Source organism: Numida meleagris, chromosome 1 (assembly GCF_002078875.1).
Source record: "Numida meleagris isolate 19003 breed g44 Domestic line chromosome 1, NumMel1.0, whole genome shotgun sequence".
Lineage (NCBI taxonomy): Eukaryota > Metazoa > Chordata > Aves > Galliformes > Numididae > Numida > Numida meleagris.
This window is the reverse complement of record NC_034409.1, coordinates 13,650,754-13,666,740: the sequence shown is the minus strand read 5'-3', so window position 1 is coordinate 13,666,740 and position 15,987 is coordinate 13,650,754. Positions and strand designations below refer to the sequence as shown.

General features: G+C 40.2%; 1 protein-coding gene across 4 annotated transcripts in view; it reads left to right on the top strand.

Annotated features, from left to right (window-relative positions):
• Positions 1-15,987, top strand: part of SRPK2 (SRSF protein kinase 2) — a 139,512-nt gene that overhangs the window by 80,105 nt on the left and 43,420 nt on the right. For all 4 annotated transcript variants that reach the window (XM_021384559.1, XM_021384562.1, XM_021384560.1 and 1 more), the window contains one exon: positions 13,295-13,446. In XM_021384559.1, coding sequence (XP_021240234.1) covers positions 13,295-13,446 — 152 coding nt within the window. The remainder of the gene's footprint in view (positions 1-13,294; positions 13,447-15,987) is intronic.

The window sequence follows — 15,987 nt, the reverse complement described above, 5'->3', positions numbered from 1 at the left end:
CCTTGTCATACTAATGATTTAAAGATGTCTTGCTTTATAGTGGAATATCCCCACCCCATCTTGTATTCAGCTTGTGTTTCACCTTCTGAGAAGTTTAGTTATTTCAAGTTCTGCTATTAAGTGAAAATCCATGTGCATACTGACTGCATATAGGTCTTGATTCAGGAGCAGAAAAATGCCTTTGCCTCTGCAGTAACTATCAGTACATAAGGTGAGATGAGCCTGGTATGCTCAGTTCCTCTCCTGAAACACAGTGATGCCTCCCTTCAGCTACTTTCCATCCATTGTTGCTGGTAGCCTACATAGCTTATTGAAGACTACTCTGAGGCTTGTCAGATAACTGAGCCAATGCCAGAGTAGACTTTAGCTGACTTTGGCACTGACTCAGCTCAGTGAAACTCAAGGCAATACATTGCAAACATATGTAGCATGTCTTAGTTTTAGCACCAGTCAGATCAGAAGCTGTGCCACCACCATAACACCTCAGTATTTCCATTTTCATCAACAGTAAACTTAAAATGTTCCTTGGATCTTAGTTTCTTCTTCTAATATATCATGGATTTGAAGATATGATATTGTCATCCTTAATTGTCCTTCGGAGTTCAGCATCAGCCTGTTTCTGTTTTGAATTTTGCCATGCTGATTGTCCTTGACATTTGACTTTTGAAACCTGAAGTCTTGAAAGTTCTTCAGTTTTTCTAAGAGCTGTGCCTAGTGGTCAGGTGCAGATACACGTTTAATTGTGTGAAAGAGATGAAACAGAGGTGATAGCTTCCCACTGAGTAATAGTTGCTATCCACTTCCTGTTGTAAATTGGGTTCAGAAGTTACCTTTGCAAGATGATCTTGCCTTTCCTGAGGCTTACAAATTGCTGACGTGGCGTGGGAAGCTTCAGTCACAGCACTCTGGTATCAGGACACCTGGTTGCAGAAGGATCTTATTCCAGGAGGCAGGCTCATCCTTACAGTTACATCTTTTCTACAAGGGCAAATGTCCATCTGGGACGTTGTGACAGCTGGGATTCCTTGAGTGTTTTTTCACCATGGATTCAAATCTCTGTTATTGTTAGAAATAGGAATATTCCAATAAGTGAGTCATCCAGCATCCATGCTGTGAGGTAAAGCACACCAAAGGCTGGGATGACTCAGATGGTTGGATAATCCTTGCTCTCAGACTTGCTGTCACAAAAGAGATTCTGAAAACCTCATAAGGACTTATCACAGTTTTTGGTAACCGAAACTACCTCATTCAAGCCAGCTGAGCTGGCTGGACAGGGCTCTAAAATAATTCCCCAATTTTCCTGAGGCAGCCACTGCTTGGTGAAGGTCCAACTAGAGGAACAGACCTTAAGCTGAAAGCTTCAGACAAAATGGAGAGCTCCAAAATGAGCCCTACAGTCCATAAGGTGAGTAGTTGATGGGAATAAGGACTTGAAAGGCATTTCCCTTTCAATGTTGAATGAGCAATACAGAACAAGGAGGAGTAATGACTTCTGTACTGTAGGAATGTATGACAGGAGAGGACTCTGGATGCAGCTGCTTTTGGGAAGCATATGGTGTGACATTTGCATCAAATAAATAGAAGGTACCATATTCTGTAAGGGACACAGAGGGTGGTTGGGCAAGAGATCAGTTCTATCTTTGCATTAAAAAGTATAAAAACTAAGGTGAAAATTTTATTCTGAGAGCTGGGCACTTTAAAAGACTTATTTTTCTCAAAAACTGAAGCTATTGTTTTCTTCTATATCAGTTTATCAAACAGTTATCGAAATAAAAAGTGTTTCCATGTATCTGAAAAGTAGTAATTGCTACCACCTCTACAAACACAAGAAAATAAAAAGACTAAGTCATAAATGCCATGGTGCATTACTCAAGAAGAAAATGAAGAAAGCCTCATTGAGTTAGTCTTGCTACAGTGTGAAAATGCACATAGTGGGGATGAAAAGTCAGTCTCTAAATTTAACAGCCAGCATCATTTTAGTTGGTGTCACTGTTTTGGATTGTAATTCAAAGCTGAAGAGTGGTCATGGTTCTGTGTCCAGAAGAGGTTGCCAGCTGCCTTTTATTTTCACTGTTATGAACTATCTCTCAGATTCAGGAAAGCTCAGCTAGGACAGTGTGCAGACTCGTGCAGACCAGGAAGAAAATACCTTGCTTGTGCTTACAGGCTGCTTATTTCTTGATCCTACTTTATGTACAATCAGTGTCCAGGTTTTAAAATTGCTGCTATAGAAGAATGAATGATAAAAATTTTTCACCTCCAAGTACAAATGCAGCCCTTAAAGTTTTTGATGCTGTATTTGTCAGGGAGAGTTGTGATAGGACAAGGAGTAATGGTTTTAAGCTGAAAGAGGGGAGTTTTAGCTTAGGTGTTAGGAAGAAATCCTTCACTCAGAGGGCAGTGAGGCCCTGGCACAGCTGCCGAGAAGCTGTGGGTGCCCCATCCCTGAAGGCACTCAAGGCTGGGTTGGGTGGGGCCCTGGGCAGCCTGAGCTGGTGGGGGGCAGCCAGCCCATGGTAGGGGTTGGAACTAGAGAGTTCCTTTTATTACAGTCCCTTTCAACCCCAAATGTTGTGTGATTCTGTTAAAAACCAGCCACTCACTATTTGTCTGTATTTGGATGGATGAGAATGAGTTTTCTTGAAACACATTTATCTATTTTCTCACTTCTGACTGCTGCTGAACTTTGCAACTACTTTACTTCTTTTATGAATTTCTGTTATGAAAAAGAATAATTAATATGAATGAGTAGACATGCTCATGTATTGTGTTTGCCCATATATATTATATCCAAAATGGAAGAATTTTAGCAGCTTTCAAAAACTGGCACCATTTCTTTGAACGACAGACATTTTTAAAAACTTGACTAATTGACTATTGAAGGTAAAAAGTTCTAAATGTTTGTTTAGTTTGTTTCTATTATTTACTGTTATTACGTTGTATTTGCTGCAGATAAAGAGTTTCCTCTGGTTGCTGACTTAGTAGTGTAACCTAATTCCTTCAGGCACTTTTTTTTGTTTCTTCTCTTCCAATTACATTCCCCAGTATTTGTCCCAAAACACTTGTCTATTTGCCTTCATCACATTGCCCTATAGATTTAGTTTCCCAAACATAAAGTAAGCATGGAGATGAAAAATGTTAGTAGTTTATTTTTTATTCTTTTATTTTTTATTTTTTTTACATTGAGATGATCATCCAAAATTAGGATTACATTTTACTAGGGCGAGACTCGAGGAGAAGAAAAGCAAAGGATGCTCTGCTGTTGACAGCATTTGATAATAAGTGAAGAATTACAGTTTCACTGTTTGTATTATATCTTTTCTAGTAGGCTGTTAAACAGGTAAAAAGGGCTCTGAACTACTGTATTTGTTGATTTGTTCCTGCTCAATTTGGTTATCACAGTTGCTTTCATTTAGTTTATAACACATGTATATTTAGTAGTGCATGTATGTTTATATTGACTCTAAGGAAGTTGTTGGCTTTTATTGTTGGGTTATTGATGGGGGGGACGTTCTGATGCTAAATTAAACTAGATCTACTCAGTTGCAAAGGAGCAAATAGCACTGTTGGAGAGCAGAAGATAATTCTCCTGCCTCCCCTCCACAACTTGCAAATTTGTTGCTAGTAGCAACTGTAAGATTCTGAAACAACAAGCTGCGAGTTTTCTGATTGTATCTTATTAATAGACAGACTAGAAACACTGTAATTATTGAGACAAAGAGAAAGTCAAAAATTAAATACTACAATGTAGCATACCAAAAAGAAAGTAAAAAGTTAATTTCTATTTATACACTTGTGATTCATTCTGTTAAAAGTTACCATCAAAGAGCTTAGCTATAGTAATAGGGGAAAAGAAGTCCAAGCAAACAGGAGCTATGAGCTCTGCTGCATGCCAGTGTTTCCTGTAAGGTCCTCCAGTCAGTCTGAAGTTGAATTGCTCACACAGAGAGATGGAGGGAGCAGCCATGCAGCACGAGAAGGGACTCTTCTCACAGGAGAATTTGGAGGTGAAGCTTCATATGGAGCTTATGAGACTGCTTTTTTTTTTTTTTCACCAGGTTTTTAGCGTTTTTGTGGAGCAGCGTTTCTTATCTGACTTCCAATGGAGGTTTCATTTTGGCATCTGTTAGTGTGCTCCAAAAGTAATGCCTCCTGTTTTACTATGTTAGCCTCTGACATCAGAAGTGGACGTTGGTGCTATGACAGTAGAGGTCAAACCTTTCCACCATTATTCTGTTGCATGCTGTTGCCATGTGACAGATGGCAGTGGAGGGGCAGTCTGACAAAATGGCATCTGACATGGAAGTACATATAAAGCAAAGGTGTGGAATTGAATTCCTCCATGTGGAAAACATTGCACCCATTGACATCCACTGACACTTGCTAAAGGTTTATGGACACCAACCAGTGGATGTGAGCACGGTGAGGTGGTGGGTGGTGTGTTTCAGCAGTGGCGACAACAACAGTGTGTCACCTTTGCTGCAGCGCAGCATGCAGGCTCTTGTTCATCACTGGTGAAAGTGCATAGATAATGGTGGTGACTGTGTTGAAAAACTGTGTTTTGTAGCTGAGAAATTGCTCTATCAAATAGTTATTGTGCTATTTGTTGTAGTTTCCGTTGAAATAAATAGGAGGCATTACTTTTGGAGTGACCTACTTTAGAAACTCTTTATTCTCCATTGATCAGCACATATTCCACATTTCTCCTCTTTGGCTTTTAGGAATTTGGTGCAATTTCTTTTTTTGTAAGTTTGTGAACCTTTACAACACTTTACTGGAGGCTGAAACTATGGGTGGTGTGTATGCTGCTGAGTGCACTTCTAGGAATTTTTATGTCACCAAGTGATTCTGTTTTTTTTTTCTGGACTGTTGACTTCTTCCCTCTGCTAGTCTGTTGTGGAGAGCTGGTCTGGAAGGCAGAACTTTGTAAGAAACCAGTATTTGAGGAGAAAACATGATAATTCAGTTAAGATTGAGGCTTCCTGGATAGATTTGGCATATGACAGGTTTTGCTGTCTTTAGAAAATTTTCACGTAATTGAAGCTGTTTGAGAGTACAATTTGGAGGGAGGCTTTTAGAGCTTGAAACCGTTTGTTTCTGGAACCTTGGTGTTACTGTCTCAGAGAAAGTCCAGAAAAGCCACCTTCTCTGATGTCTACCAACCTGGCAGACCTCACTGTTTCATGTTAGGTGTAATTTGTTGTAATTTTAGGCTGCTGCTGGTTCCTCTCAACTCTGCAATGGGCTCCTATTGCTCGCCTTGGCTCTGCTGATCTCATGGCTGCAGTGAGAAGTTCAGTTCATGGGTTTGTTATTCCTTGTGGCTATGTAATCTCCAGCCCTGAGGGAAGGGAGTGTCTCCATGGTCAGGAGTGGAAAAAGATGTCTTGCAGCGCTGCCAGGCTCGGGTGAGAGCATGAGGAGGCTTGCAGTACTGGCTGCTTCAAATGGTGTTTATTTATAGCACTCATTGTTTGGAAAGGAAGGCAGAGTTCCGTGGCACTTTACTTTGACTTTGGTATACACTAAAGCCCAAAGTTGCCTCCAGAAGGGAGAAGGGAATGAAAATTTACTTCTCTGTGTTGGTGTTTGGTTGAGGTTACAGAAGCCATTGTGTTCCAGCCTCCTCTGCTCCAGGAGGGGTTTCCTCTAGCACTGTGATGGATGCTGTGATGTTAGCAGTCCCAAGAGGAATGATAGTTTCATTTGATAACAACCAGATGTGGAAACTGCTTCATGCTTGTGACACAGAAGCAGTCTTTTTTTTTTTTTTTGGTGCATGGATATTCTAGAATTGGAAACTATATTATTGTTCGGCACCGGCATAAGAGCACAAATAGAGCTTTTTACTTAGAGTGTCTCAGGAAATTCACTTAAACAACTTATGGGAGCTACTTAAAAATATATCTGCTTATAATCTGCTTCCTTCTAGATTTATAGTCTTTGATTGTAAAAACCGTAAGATAATCTCTGGCATAATTACAAATAAATATAATATGGAATTACAAATGATGTATAATGGTTATTAAAATTTAAAATTATGAATAATTTTAACATCATATTTAAAATCTTATTTAAAATACATGACATTGTTTTGTTCCTCGAGAAAGAACTTAGGGGTTGTTTTGATCTCTTATGTTTTTGTTTCCTGATCTATGCATGTATCTATTTAGAAAGCCTTCATTTAAGGCTCTCACGTTCAAAGAGCTCACTGTTAGCAGTCACTTGTCTAATTAAGCTAAATCTGCATTTGGGAAAAAGAATAGGCAAGAGTTCAACTGGTAAAGCAGACACCATTTGGACACAAGAGAAAGAGATCCAAATAATTGAGTCTCTGAGCAATTAGTAGTAGCTGGAATAGACTTGTGTATAGAGATTTCAGACTTCAAGCTCGGCAGCACCTGGGAGTCCTGCCCTGAAGCATTTGCCTTCTGGAGCTGGAGGGAAACATTGCTGGAACTCCTTCCAGATGGACCCACATCCACTCAGAGCTTTTGTAAAGCTCATGTCTCGGCATTAGGAGGCTTACAGTATGTTTCTTCTGGTCCTTACCTCCCCCTACCTCCTTGTTTTTCTCTTCATTTTGAAATTCCCCACAGAGCCTCTGTGGACATGCCAAGAGATTCATAACATTGTTATAATACTGTTGCTTCCAAATTTTATCTTATTAAATATATGAAGAAATCATTTAACTTCTTTTTAATTGCATTTTCTATAAGCAAATAAACTTCCCTGGATATGTGCATTTGAAAATCTTAAGGATGCTTTTTTTGTCCCCTTAGGTTGAGGTAATGCTTAGCCTACTCTCATCAGTTTCTGGCTCCCCCCAACATTTTTGTCATTTAACTCTGTTTTCATTTTGAGACAGTGCCCTTCTAAAGGCAAGAGAATCGAGTGCAGGCGTTAGCCATGTTCAAGGTAAAGTTTTGTTACCTTAAAGTCTTTAAATTAATAAATCCAGTAGTTCATCGTGCCTGCAGTGTTCACAAAGGTCTCCTCCTAGGTTAGACCTTCCCACATGGAGAACACCATGCTGGCTTTTCGCATAATCTCACTGTATAGCAATCTTGCCTGCAATGCATTCTTATCCATTGCTTGATAGTAACAGTAAAAACATCTTTTTCATCTGATGAGGGTTTTGGATGAAGAGGCCTGAAGCCTGTTTTGCACATTAGTCATGAATGATTCATCTGCTGAGGAAGAGGAAGGCATGTGTGAAGATGAGCTGGCTGCACTGGGTCAGCCCACAGTGCGGCCGCGTTCCCCCGGCGGAGACAGCTGCCTCAGGAAGGGCACAGGGCTGGGCCCTGGTGTGCTCAGCTCTCCAAATCCAGCAGCCTCTGGCTCTTGGCCCTCCTGAATCAAAGGTGGTTTGTGGGAGCCATTAGTAGGCTTTTCTGCCAGGACTTCTACTGATCCTTACTTGAACCTAGGTAATCTTCTCTCATCTGTAGTATCCAGGGGGGAAAAAAAAAAAAAGTGAATTTATCTTTTAACATCATATTGCAGAAGTGAGTTACTTTTATGTAGTGTTTTTCTGAGCTTGACTCAATTTGTGTGGGGTGAGGCAGTGAACAAACACTTCCTGTTCACTCTTCTGTTCCTCTTAAGATTTTATAGATCTCTGCTGACTGTTTTCCCGACTGAGGAGTTCTGGTATGTTCAGATGCTTCCCATATGGAAGGCATTTCATGTTTTTAGTCACCCTCATTGCTCTTGTTTTACCTTTTCCAAAATAGAATTGTAGCAAAACAACCCACCACAACAAAGCTGGACACCTCTTCCTGAACTTGTCATGGTACAATTTATTCAACATGTTCAGGTTTTAATATCATGCTTATTGCATAACACTGGAGCAACATGGTCCAACCATGATCTGTGGGGGAGAGTAGAATTTGGTTTGAAGTCATTTTCTATTTCTTAAAGTGGGTGACTGATTTTCTCTAAGATTCCTTTTAGCATTTTGCCATATTCAGCTTTGTGTTCGCTTTATGGCAGAAATGCTTCAGCTTTTATTTTTATTTATTAAGCATTCCCTCTAAGAAACAGCTAAAAATAGAATTTCATTGTATTTTGTTTGGATTGTGCTGTGTTTAAAAAGGAGCAATTAAAAGATAAAAGCATCCTGACTAGTGTTCGTTAATTGTTTGTTGTTGCTTAGTTTAATATGCTTGTAAGGTTTGTCGTTGTAGCCTGTGGAGGTTGTCAGTCCTCTGCATACCCACTAACAGAACACTGTGAATCTAGAAATAGTGTCTCATCTTCTTTTCATCAAGTATTTATGCTTGGATGATGATGAATAACCTAGTAGTGGTAGACCACAGAGTACCAAGTGATTACTACAGAAAAAAGAAAAATAGATGTAGTGTATGCGAGCATGTGTTATATAATGCATGTCATTACATACAACATCTTAGGAAATTAAGAAGAGTTATAACTTGAAATAATGCAGCTGTTGAATAGCTTATGGTAGTTTTTTTGACAGTTATATTTCTGAAAAGGGAATGGAGGTTAGTATGCAAATTTGTTACTCACAGCTTTCGCAGGGTCTGAATTGTTCATGTCAAAGATGTGTTAAAGTCCACTTCAATGAAAAATAAATTCAAGATTTAAGAAGTTTTATACTAAAAAAGGAAATCTAGGCTGAATGAAGTATATATTCGTGTCATACTTCACATAGGAAAATGTTGTTGGAATGTACATAGTATCTTATCTTTCCAGTTCAAGAATTAAGAAATAGCAAAACTGGAGATCTCTTGCAGGTTGATGCCTCAACTCACTACTGTGAATTGTGTCATAGAATCATAGAATGTCCTGGGTTGAAAAGGACCTCAAAGATCATCAAGTCTCAACCCCCCTGCTGAGTGCAGGGTCGCCAACCACTAGACCAGGCTGCCCAGAGCCACGTCCAGCCTGGCCTTGAATGCCTCCAGGGACGGGGCATCCACAACCTCCCTGGGCAACCTGTTCCAGTGCGTCACCACCCTCTGAGTGAAAAACTTCGTCCTAACATCTAACCTAAACCTCCCCTGTCTCAGTTTAAAACCATTCCCCCTTGGACCTATCGCTATCCACCCTCGTGAACAATCGTTCCACCTCCTGTTTGTACGCTCCCTTCAAGTATTGGAAGGCCACAATGAGGTCTCCCTGGAGCCTTCTCTTCTCCAAAGTGTCAAGGCAGAAAAGCAAGCATCAGTGATGCTAGGATGAGCTACAGAACTTGTAGACAGAATTTAAGCAGTGAGAGCAGTGCTGAAGACTTTATCTTCACCTATACCTCAGAAATGTAACAGTGAACATAAACAAACAACTGTGTCCCTTGCTAAGAATCCTAAACAAAATCAAGCAGGTGGCAAAAGAAGCCAGTGATAGAGAATTAGCAATCAGGCTGCTGTATCAGGGCAGTGTTTCTTTCCATCACCCTTCTTCACACAGTAGCATTTAATTGCTTTAAAAGGTGCAGCAAAGCTAAAATCACAGAGATCTTTCTCAGTTTAAATCAGTGTTTTGTTACTTGCAGATAAAACCGTAAATCACCCCAGAAGGAAATAAAGTTATGTCCTTCCTTCCTTCCTGATGTGTGCAAAGGAGAGTAGGAAAACTCTCCTGAATTCTAGGATACCAAGTGCAGCGCAGATTGTAGACAGGAAAAAATAACCCTTTTCAAACCCAAATCAGATATAGTAGCTTTAGAAAGATGCAGAAGCAGCTCTGTTTTGTTAATTGGTTTCCCTAGAGATAAATTTCTTCCTCTTGTCTCTTGGAGGGAAATTCTTGGTATTCCTTGACAGTTATTTCAACATGAGTGACAAAATGTGTAATGCTTCCAATTCTCTTTAAAGCATTACTTCTGTTATGTAAAGAAATAGATCTAGTAGTTGTTTGCTTAAAAAGCAAAATCAGTACAATTTCAGTGGATTTTTTAAATTATTACCTGCATTAGATTGCCTCAGTCTACCCTTCAGGTAAACTAGTGGAGCTAAATCCAGCTGGCGGCCAGTCACGAGTGGTGTTCCCCAGAGTCGGTGCTGGGGCCTGCCCTTTTCAATATCTTTATTGATGACCTGGATGAGGGCATTGAGAGCACCCTCAGTAAGTTTGCAGATGACACCAAGCTGGCAGGAAGTGTCGATCTGCCTGGGGGTAGCAAGGCCCTACAGAGAGATCTGGACAGGCTGGATCTCTGGGCTGAAGCCAACGGGATGAGGCTCAACAAGACCAAGTGCCGGGTCCTGCACTTTGGCCGCAACAACCCCAGGCAACGCTACAGACTTGGGGCAGAATGGCTGGAAGACTGTGTAGAGGAAACGGACCTGGGGGTGTTGGTTGGTGCACAGCTGAGCACTGGCCAGCAGTGTGGCCAGGTGGCCAAGAAGGCCAATGGCATCCTGGCTTGGATCAGAAATAGTGTTGCCAGTAGGAGTAGGGAAGTAATTGTCCCTCAGCACTGGTGAGGCCCCACCTCGAGTACTGTGTCCAGTTTTGAGCCCCTCACTGCAAGAAAGACATTGAGGCCCTGGAGCGTGTTCAAAGGAGGGCAATGAAGCTGGTGAGGGATCTGGAGCACAGGCCTTATGAGGAGCGGCTGAGGGAGCTGGGATTGTTCAGTCTGGAGAAGAGGAGGCTCAGAGGAGACCTTATTGCTCTCTATAACTACCTGAAGGGAGGTTGTAGTGAGCTGGGGGTCGGCCTCTTCTCTCTTATAACTAGTGACAGGATGAAGGGGAATGGCCTCAAGTTGCCCCAGGGGAGATTTAGGCTGGACATTAGGAAATACTACTTTTCTGAAAGAGTGGTCAGGTGCTGGAATGGGCTGCCCAGGGAGGTGGTTGAGTCACCGTCCCTGGAGGTGTTCAAGAAACATTTAGATACAGCGTTGAGAGACATGGTTTAGTGGAGTTATTGGTGGTAGGTGAATGGATGGACTGGATGATCTTGTAGGTCTTTTCCAATCTAGCTAATTCTATGATTCTATGATTCAGTTACTGATTTTGCTGCATTTGTATCATTTTATGTGACCAAATTAGTAACATTAAAATGTGATCCGAATGAGGTAAAATGATAGTACCATCCAACATTGAATTCAAGCATTGGGCAGTGTTTGAGATATATTAAGTGCAGGCTATTTTACTATGTTTTCTTTAACTCTCTTTTCATTTTTAATATTTCAGTGCTTTATATGTGATCAGGGTATCGAAAATGATATTGCGCCCATTAGATGGGGTTTCAAGGTTTGTAACATGGAGCCTGAAGCAGTGATTTGTTTTTAAGAGGGTGAAAACTTTATGCCAACATCAGACATGGGTGATTGGTTTGCTGACCCCTTGAGACCAGGCTGGTGGAGGTGCATTAGTCTAAGGTGTAGGGAGATGAATGGTGGTCTGAGGATGTGCTGTACCTCCGTTTTGCTATGTTGATTTGTTTTCCTCACATCCTACAATACAGAGCCACCTGTTTGGAACAGAATAGCAATGATAAAGGCAAAAAAAAGGTAGAATTTATGGAAGCCGGAGCACATGGAAGTATGTTTATTCTTTATCTTATGAATGGATCCCTTCTCTTGTTTCCATTCTGTCCTAAACTTCACGGAGTTAGTGATTAAATATATTGAAGTACCTTGGGTAGATTTCTCACCATAATGTATTGTCTTGTATAACCATTGTATTTCATTAATACATTAGCTCCAAATGCTCTTTTTAAAATCTGACCGTTTACTGAAATAATAGCAAAATGTTATTTTCTGAAAGAAATATCAGGCAGATAAATTTGGTATGCGTGCAACTTCCAGTAATGTCCTTTAAAGCAAAGGCATAATAGCAGCTGCTGTGCAGGCGGTGCATGTTGCCAGTGGAATTATTTCTGGCCAACTGTGTACTCTTCTACTCCAAATGCTCTTTCTTGAACAATTGCAGTGTGTAAAAAGAAGAAGAAAAAAAAAAGTAGTGGGCAATTATGAGAAGAATGAATATAGGAGTATGGATAAATGTGAATGCAGTTTTTATTTGTGATCAAGGAAGTATTTGATTCTAAGTTTTAGGAGATTAAAAATTAAACTGCAAGGTTTTTTTTTTTTCAGTTGTGGTTATTTGAATGATAAAGTACTGTTAATTTGGTTTTTTTTTTGAGACAGCTTAGATCTGAAGGATATATTTATATGCAAATTGTAGCAGCTCATGATGGCACAAATACTTTAAGATATTTTGCATGTTTTGCAAGTATATAATTTTGCATGTACATATTTTTATTTTGCATGGAGTATCAAAAATAACACAGCATCTACCTAAGATGTTGGAGAAGGTTTTCTTGATTATCTGATGACCAAATATGCTTCGACTCTTGATTTCATTTTTAAGTGTACCAAAAATACACAGAATATCTTAATGTGAGTAATTTGTAGATGTAGAAATACCTACGAGCATGATAGGGTATAAAACACTTTAAGTAACAACTTTCGTTTTTGTATTTTTTTAAAACTGGGTGAGAATGACAGCTAGAAAACTACTACTTGCTTGGTGTCACTTTGGTTGCTTTTTTTCCTTTTTTTTTTTTTTTTTACAGTTAGCACATGCACAGGAGTGTTGTGTGTGCTTGTGAGCTAGCTTGGAAGATTAATTTTTCTCTCTTTCTTATTAATGGCAGTTTTTCAGCATCCTGGGTACTGATACAGGTTTTCATATTCCTGACAGCAGCTACAGATAAGGAAAAGTATATTAAGTTGCCTGGTTTATGTTGGCATCATTAGAAGATTGCTTCTTAGTGGGCATGAATGAGATCTTTTTTCATTCAGCTAGCAGGAAAGAGATTTTAAATAACTTGATTTTCTTGATATCTTTTTAAAAATATTTCTTCTCAGTCATGCTAAGAACATAGGTCTCTCTCACATCTCAGCTGGTCATCAGGAATTCAAAATGCTGGTCCCTATCAGGAACAGGCTGCCCAGGGGGGTGATGGAGTCACCAGAAAAGAGTAAATGTAACACTGAGGTTTAGTGAATGTGGTGGTGATGTGTTGATGGTCAGACCAGCTGATCTTAGTGGTCTTATCCAACCGTTATGATTCTTGTACTTTCTGTGTCTTTTGCAAGCTGTTCTAGTGAATAAGTCCAAATTCACTGGAAACTTGCTTTTGTCGCAGTCCGGTGCGTCTCTGTCCAGGCCCTCCTGGGACATCACAAGATGATTGTAAAGATACCAACGAGGACATGAGATTTCCCAAGGTGTTTTCCCTCCCTTCTGGACAGCCAGGCTACCTCCTGACCAAACCCTTTACCGAGTGTCTTCTCTTTCACCTCCAGGCCAGAGCCTCAGCAGAAAGCTCCCTCAGCACCTCCGCCCCCACCGCCACCCCCACCTCCGCCCCTGCCAGAGCCCACCCCGCCAGAGCCAGAGGAGGAGATCCTAGGGTCCGACGATGAGGAGCAGGAGGATCCCGCGGATTATTGTAAAGGTGGGTGCAGTCCTACCCCTTTGGGGTAATGGGCATCATGCACATTTTCAGCCAGGTTCTGGAGAGGTTTTTAAGGACCTGGTCATTGTTTATGGAACTTACTTACACAAAAGTTGTGAACAACTATTTGCACAACTGTCTTCAGCTCAACTTTTTCACTTAGCCATAGCTTATGCATGCAATATGCAATTAAAAGATACATAAATACTATATGGCTGTTTTAGTTATAAGAATAAACTTTTCTTGATTGATACTGATTGTAAGAGAAACGAATATCCTAACTAAAACAGATATCCCCTCTATGTACTGTAAAATACCTTAATGCATTTGACATCAACTAAAGATGTATTTGAATCTTTATCTTCTCTTTCTCATACCTGCACCAGCGTATGATGGATGCTTCTTTTTGTGCATTGTCTTTCACAGGCCTCGGCATTGTCTAATGTTCTCTGCATTTTTATTTTAGTTTCTGATTTCTTTAGCTTTTGTAGTTACTTACATCATTTCTAATACAGAATTTACCGTAAGAATAACATGTGAATGCAGATAGTTTTTGTGTAAGAACAAGATTGCAGTATGACAGTGTCAGTATTTTGGTATAGTGTTATGCCTAATGCTCTATGTCTGTTCCCATTACGTTAAAATGTACAATCTATTTTCAAGAATCATCATAGATAAGAGGTCTGTCAAGGATACAAATTTACTTACTGCCTAAAATTAATTTTTTAGTACAGCCAAAAGACTCTGACATACATTGACTTTATCTGTTATTCCATGTTACTCAAATCAAGAAATATTTTCTGTCAAATATGATGCTGTCTTAACTCAGAAAGTTCTGTGAAAGCCTGCAGATGTGCCACTTCAGGAATCCTTTCTCCCAGCTTGGAATAAGCTGTTCTGTATTTCCGTAACTAATAATTGGAAGTGACATTTTCATCTCAGTGTAAGAACTTTTATTAATATCATAGAATCATAGAATGGCCTGGGTTGAAAAGGACCTCAAAGATCATCAAGTCTCAACCCCCCTGCCAAGTGCAGAGTCGCCAACCATTAGACCAGGCTGCCCATCCAGCCTGGCCTTGAATGCCTCCAGGGACGGGGCATCCACAACCTTCCTGGGCAACCTGTTCCAGTGCTTCACCACCCTCTGAGTGAAAAACTTCCTTCTAACATCTATCCTAAACCTCCCCTGTCTGAGCTTAAAACCATTCCCCTTTGTCCCGTCGCTATCCACCCTCGTAAACAATCGTTCCCCCTCCTGTTTATACGCTCCCTTCAAGTATTGGAAGGCCACAATGAGGTCTCCCCGGAGCCTTCTCTTCTCCAAACTAAACAAGCCCAGTTCCCTCAACCGTTCCTCATAGGAGAGGTGCTCCAGCCCTCTGATCATCTTGGTCGCCCTCCTCTGAACTCTTTCCAAGAGCTCCACGTCCTTCTTGTGCTGGGGGCCCCAGGCCTGGACACAGTACTCCAGATGGGGCCTCACAAGAGCCGAGTAGAGGGGGACCACCACCTCCCTCTCCCTGCTGACCACTCCTCTTTTAATGCAGCCCAGATATAATATGTGATATTTCAAGTGTTGAAATGGCTTACAAATTCCAACAGTGAAAACCAAATGGTAAACTCAAACTAAATTTTGAAGACCGCAGCAGGGAGAAGAAAAACTTGTAGGGAAAATATGTTTGTATTAGATTTGCTGTTACAACATGCTTATTCCTTACAGTAACTCTTGGTATCTGTAACATCTTCCATCAGTGAGTAAGAGTGGATTTGATGTTTAAACATCTGTTTACTTGTAAACATCTGTATCTACTTGAGATTAAGCATTTCTAGGCCCTTGCTTAATTCTTCCCTGAAGTAAGGACTGCATTTAATTTCAAACAATCTATTGTTGTCTATGTTCCATTATCTTTTGCAAAATATCACCATCTGGAGTGGCTTGATCACAAAAAAGAAAGAAACAAATAAAATCTAAATTTATAGTTTGCTTCTAAGTCACCTGTTCTAGAGTCTCTGTAACTCTATTCAGTTGCCAGTGAAGTACATGTCATGCTAAGAGTACTTGCAAGTTTCCTCAAAAATTAGAGGGAGCTTCCATACACCGAAAGGTTTTTCTGCATTCCTGTAATCTCAGAAGTTCAGAACTGATGGAAGTACATTAAAGATGGTTCAAACTCTGGCTCATTCTAATGTCATAATCATTTGCTTCTGTGAGAACAGTGTTTTTGTTGCTCCAGTGCATGTTTTCTCTAACTGTAATTTCTGGTAAGATTGATCAGAATGCTTCCTTTCTAAAATTTTGCTATTTTTCTAAATTTTTGCTATTTTGAATTTTAGGGAAGGCCACCATGTTGTGTAAGAATCTGAATGGAATGGCCGGATTAGGAAGATCTGGAACCATACAGACTGTGTTTAATTTGTATCCAGTCTGAGGACCAAATAAGTTATTTAGTAAAGAATTGCAGGGATGGCTTTTAGAAGTGTTATTTCCAAATTTCTTTGAGAGATGTTTTATTCATTTGGATATGTTTTACTGTCTTG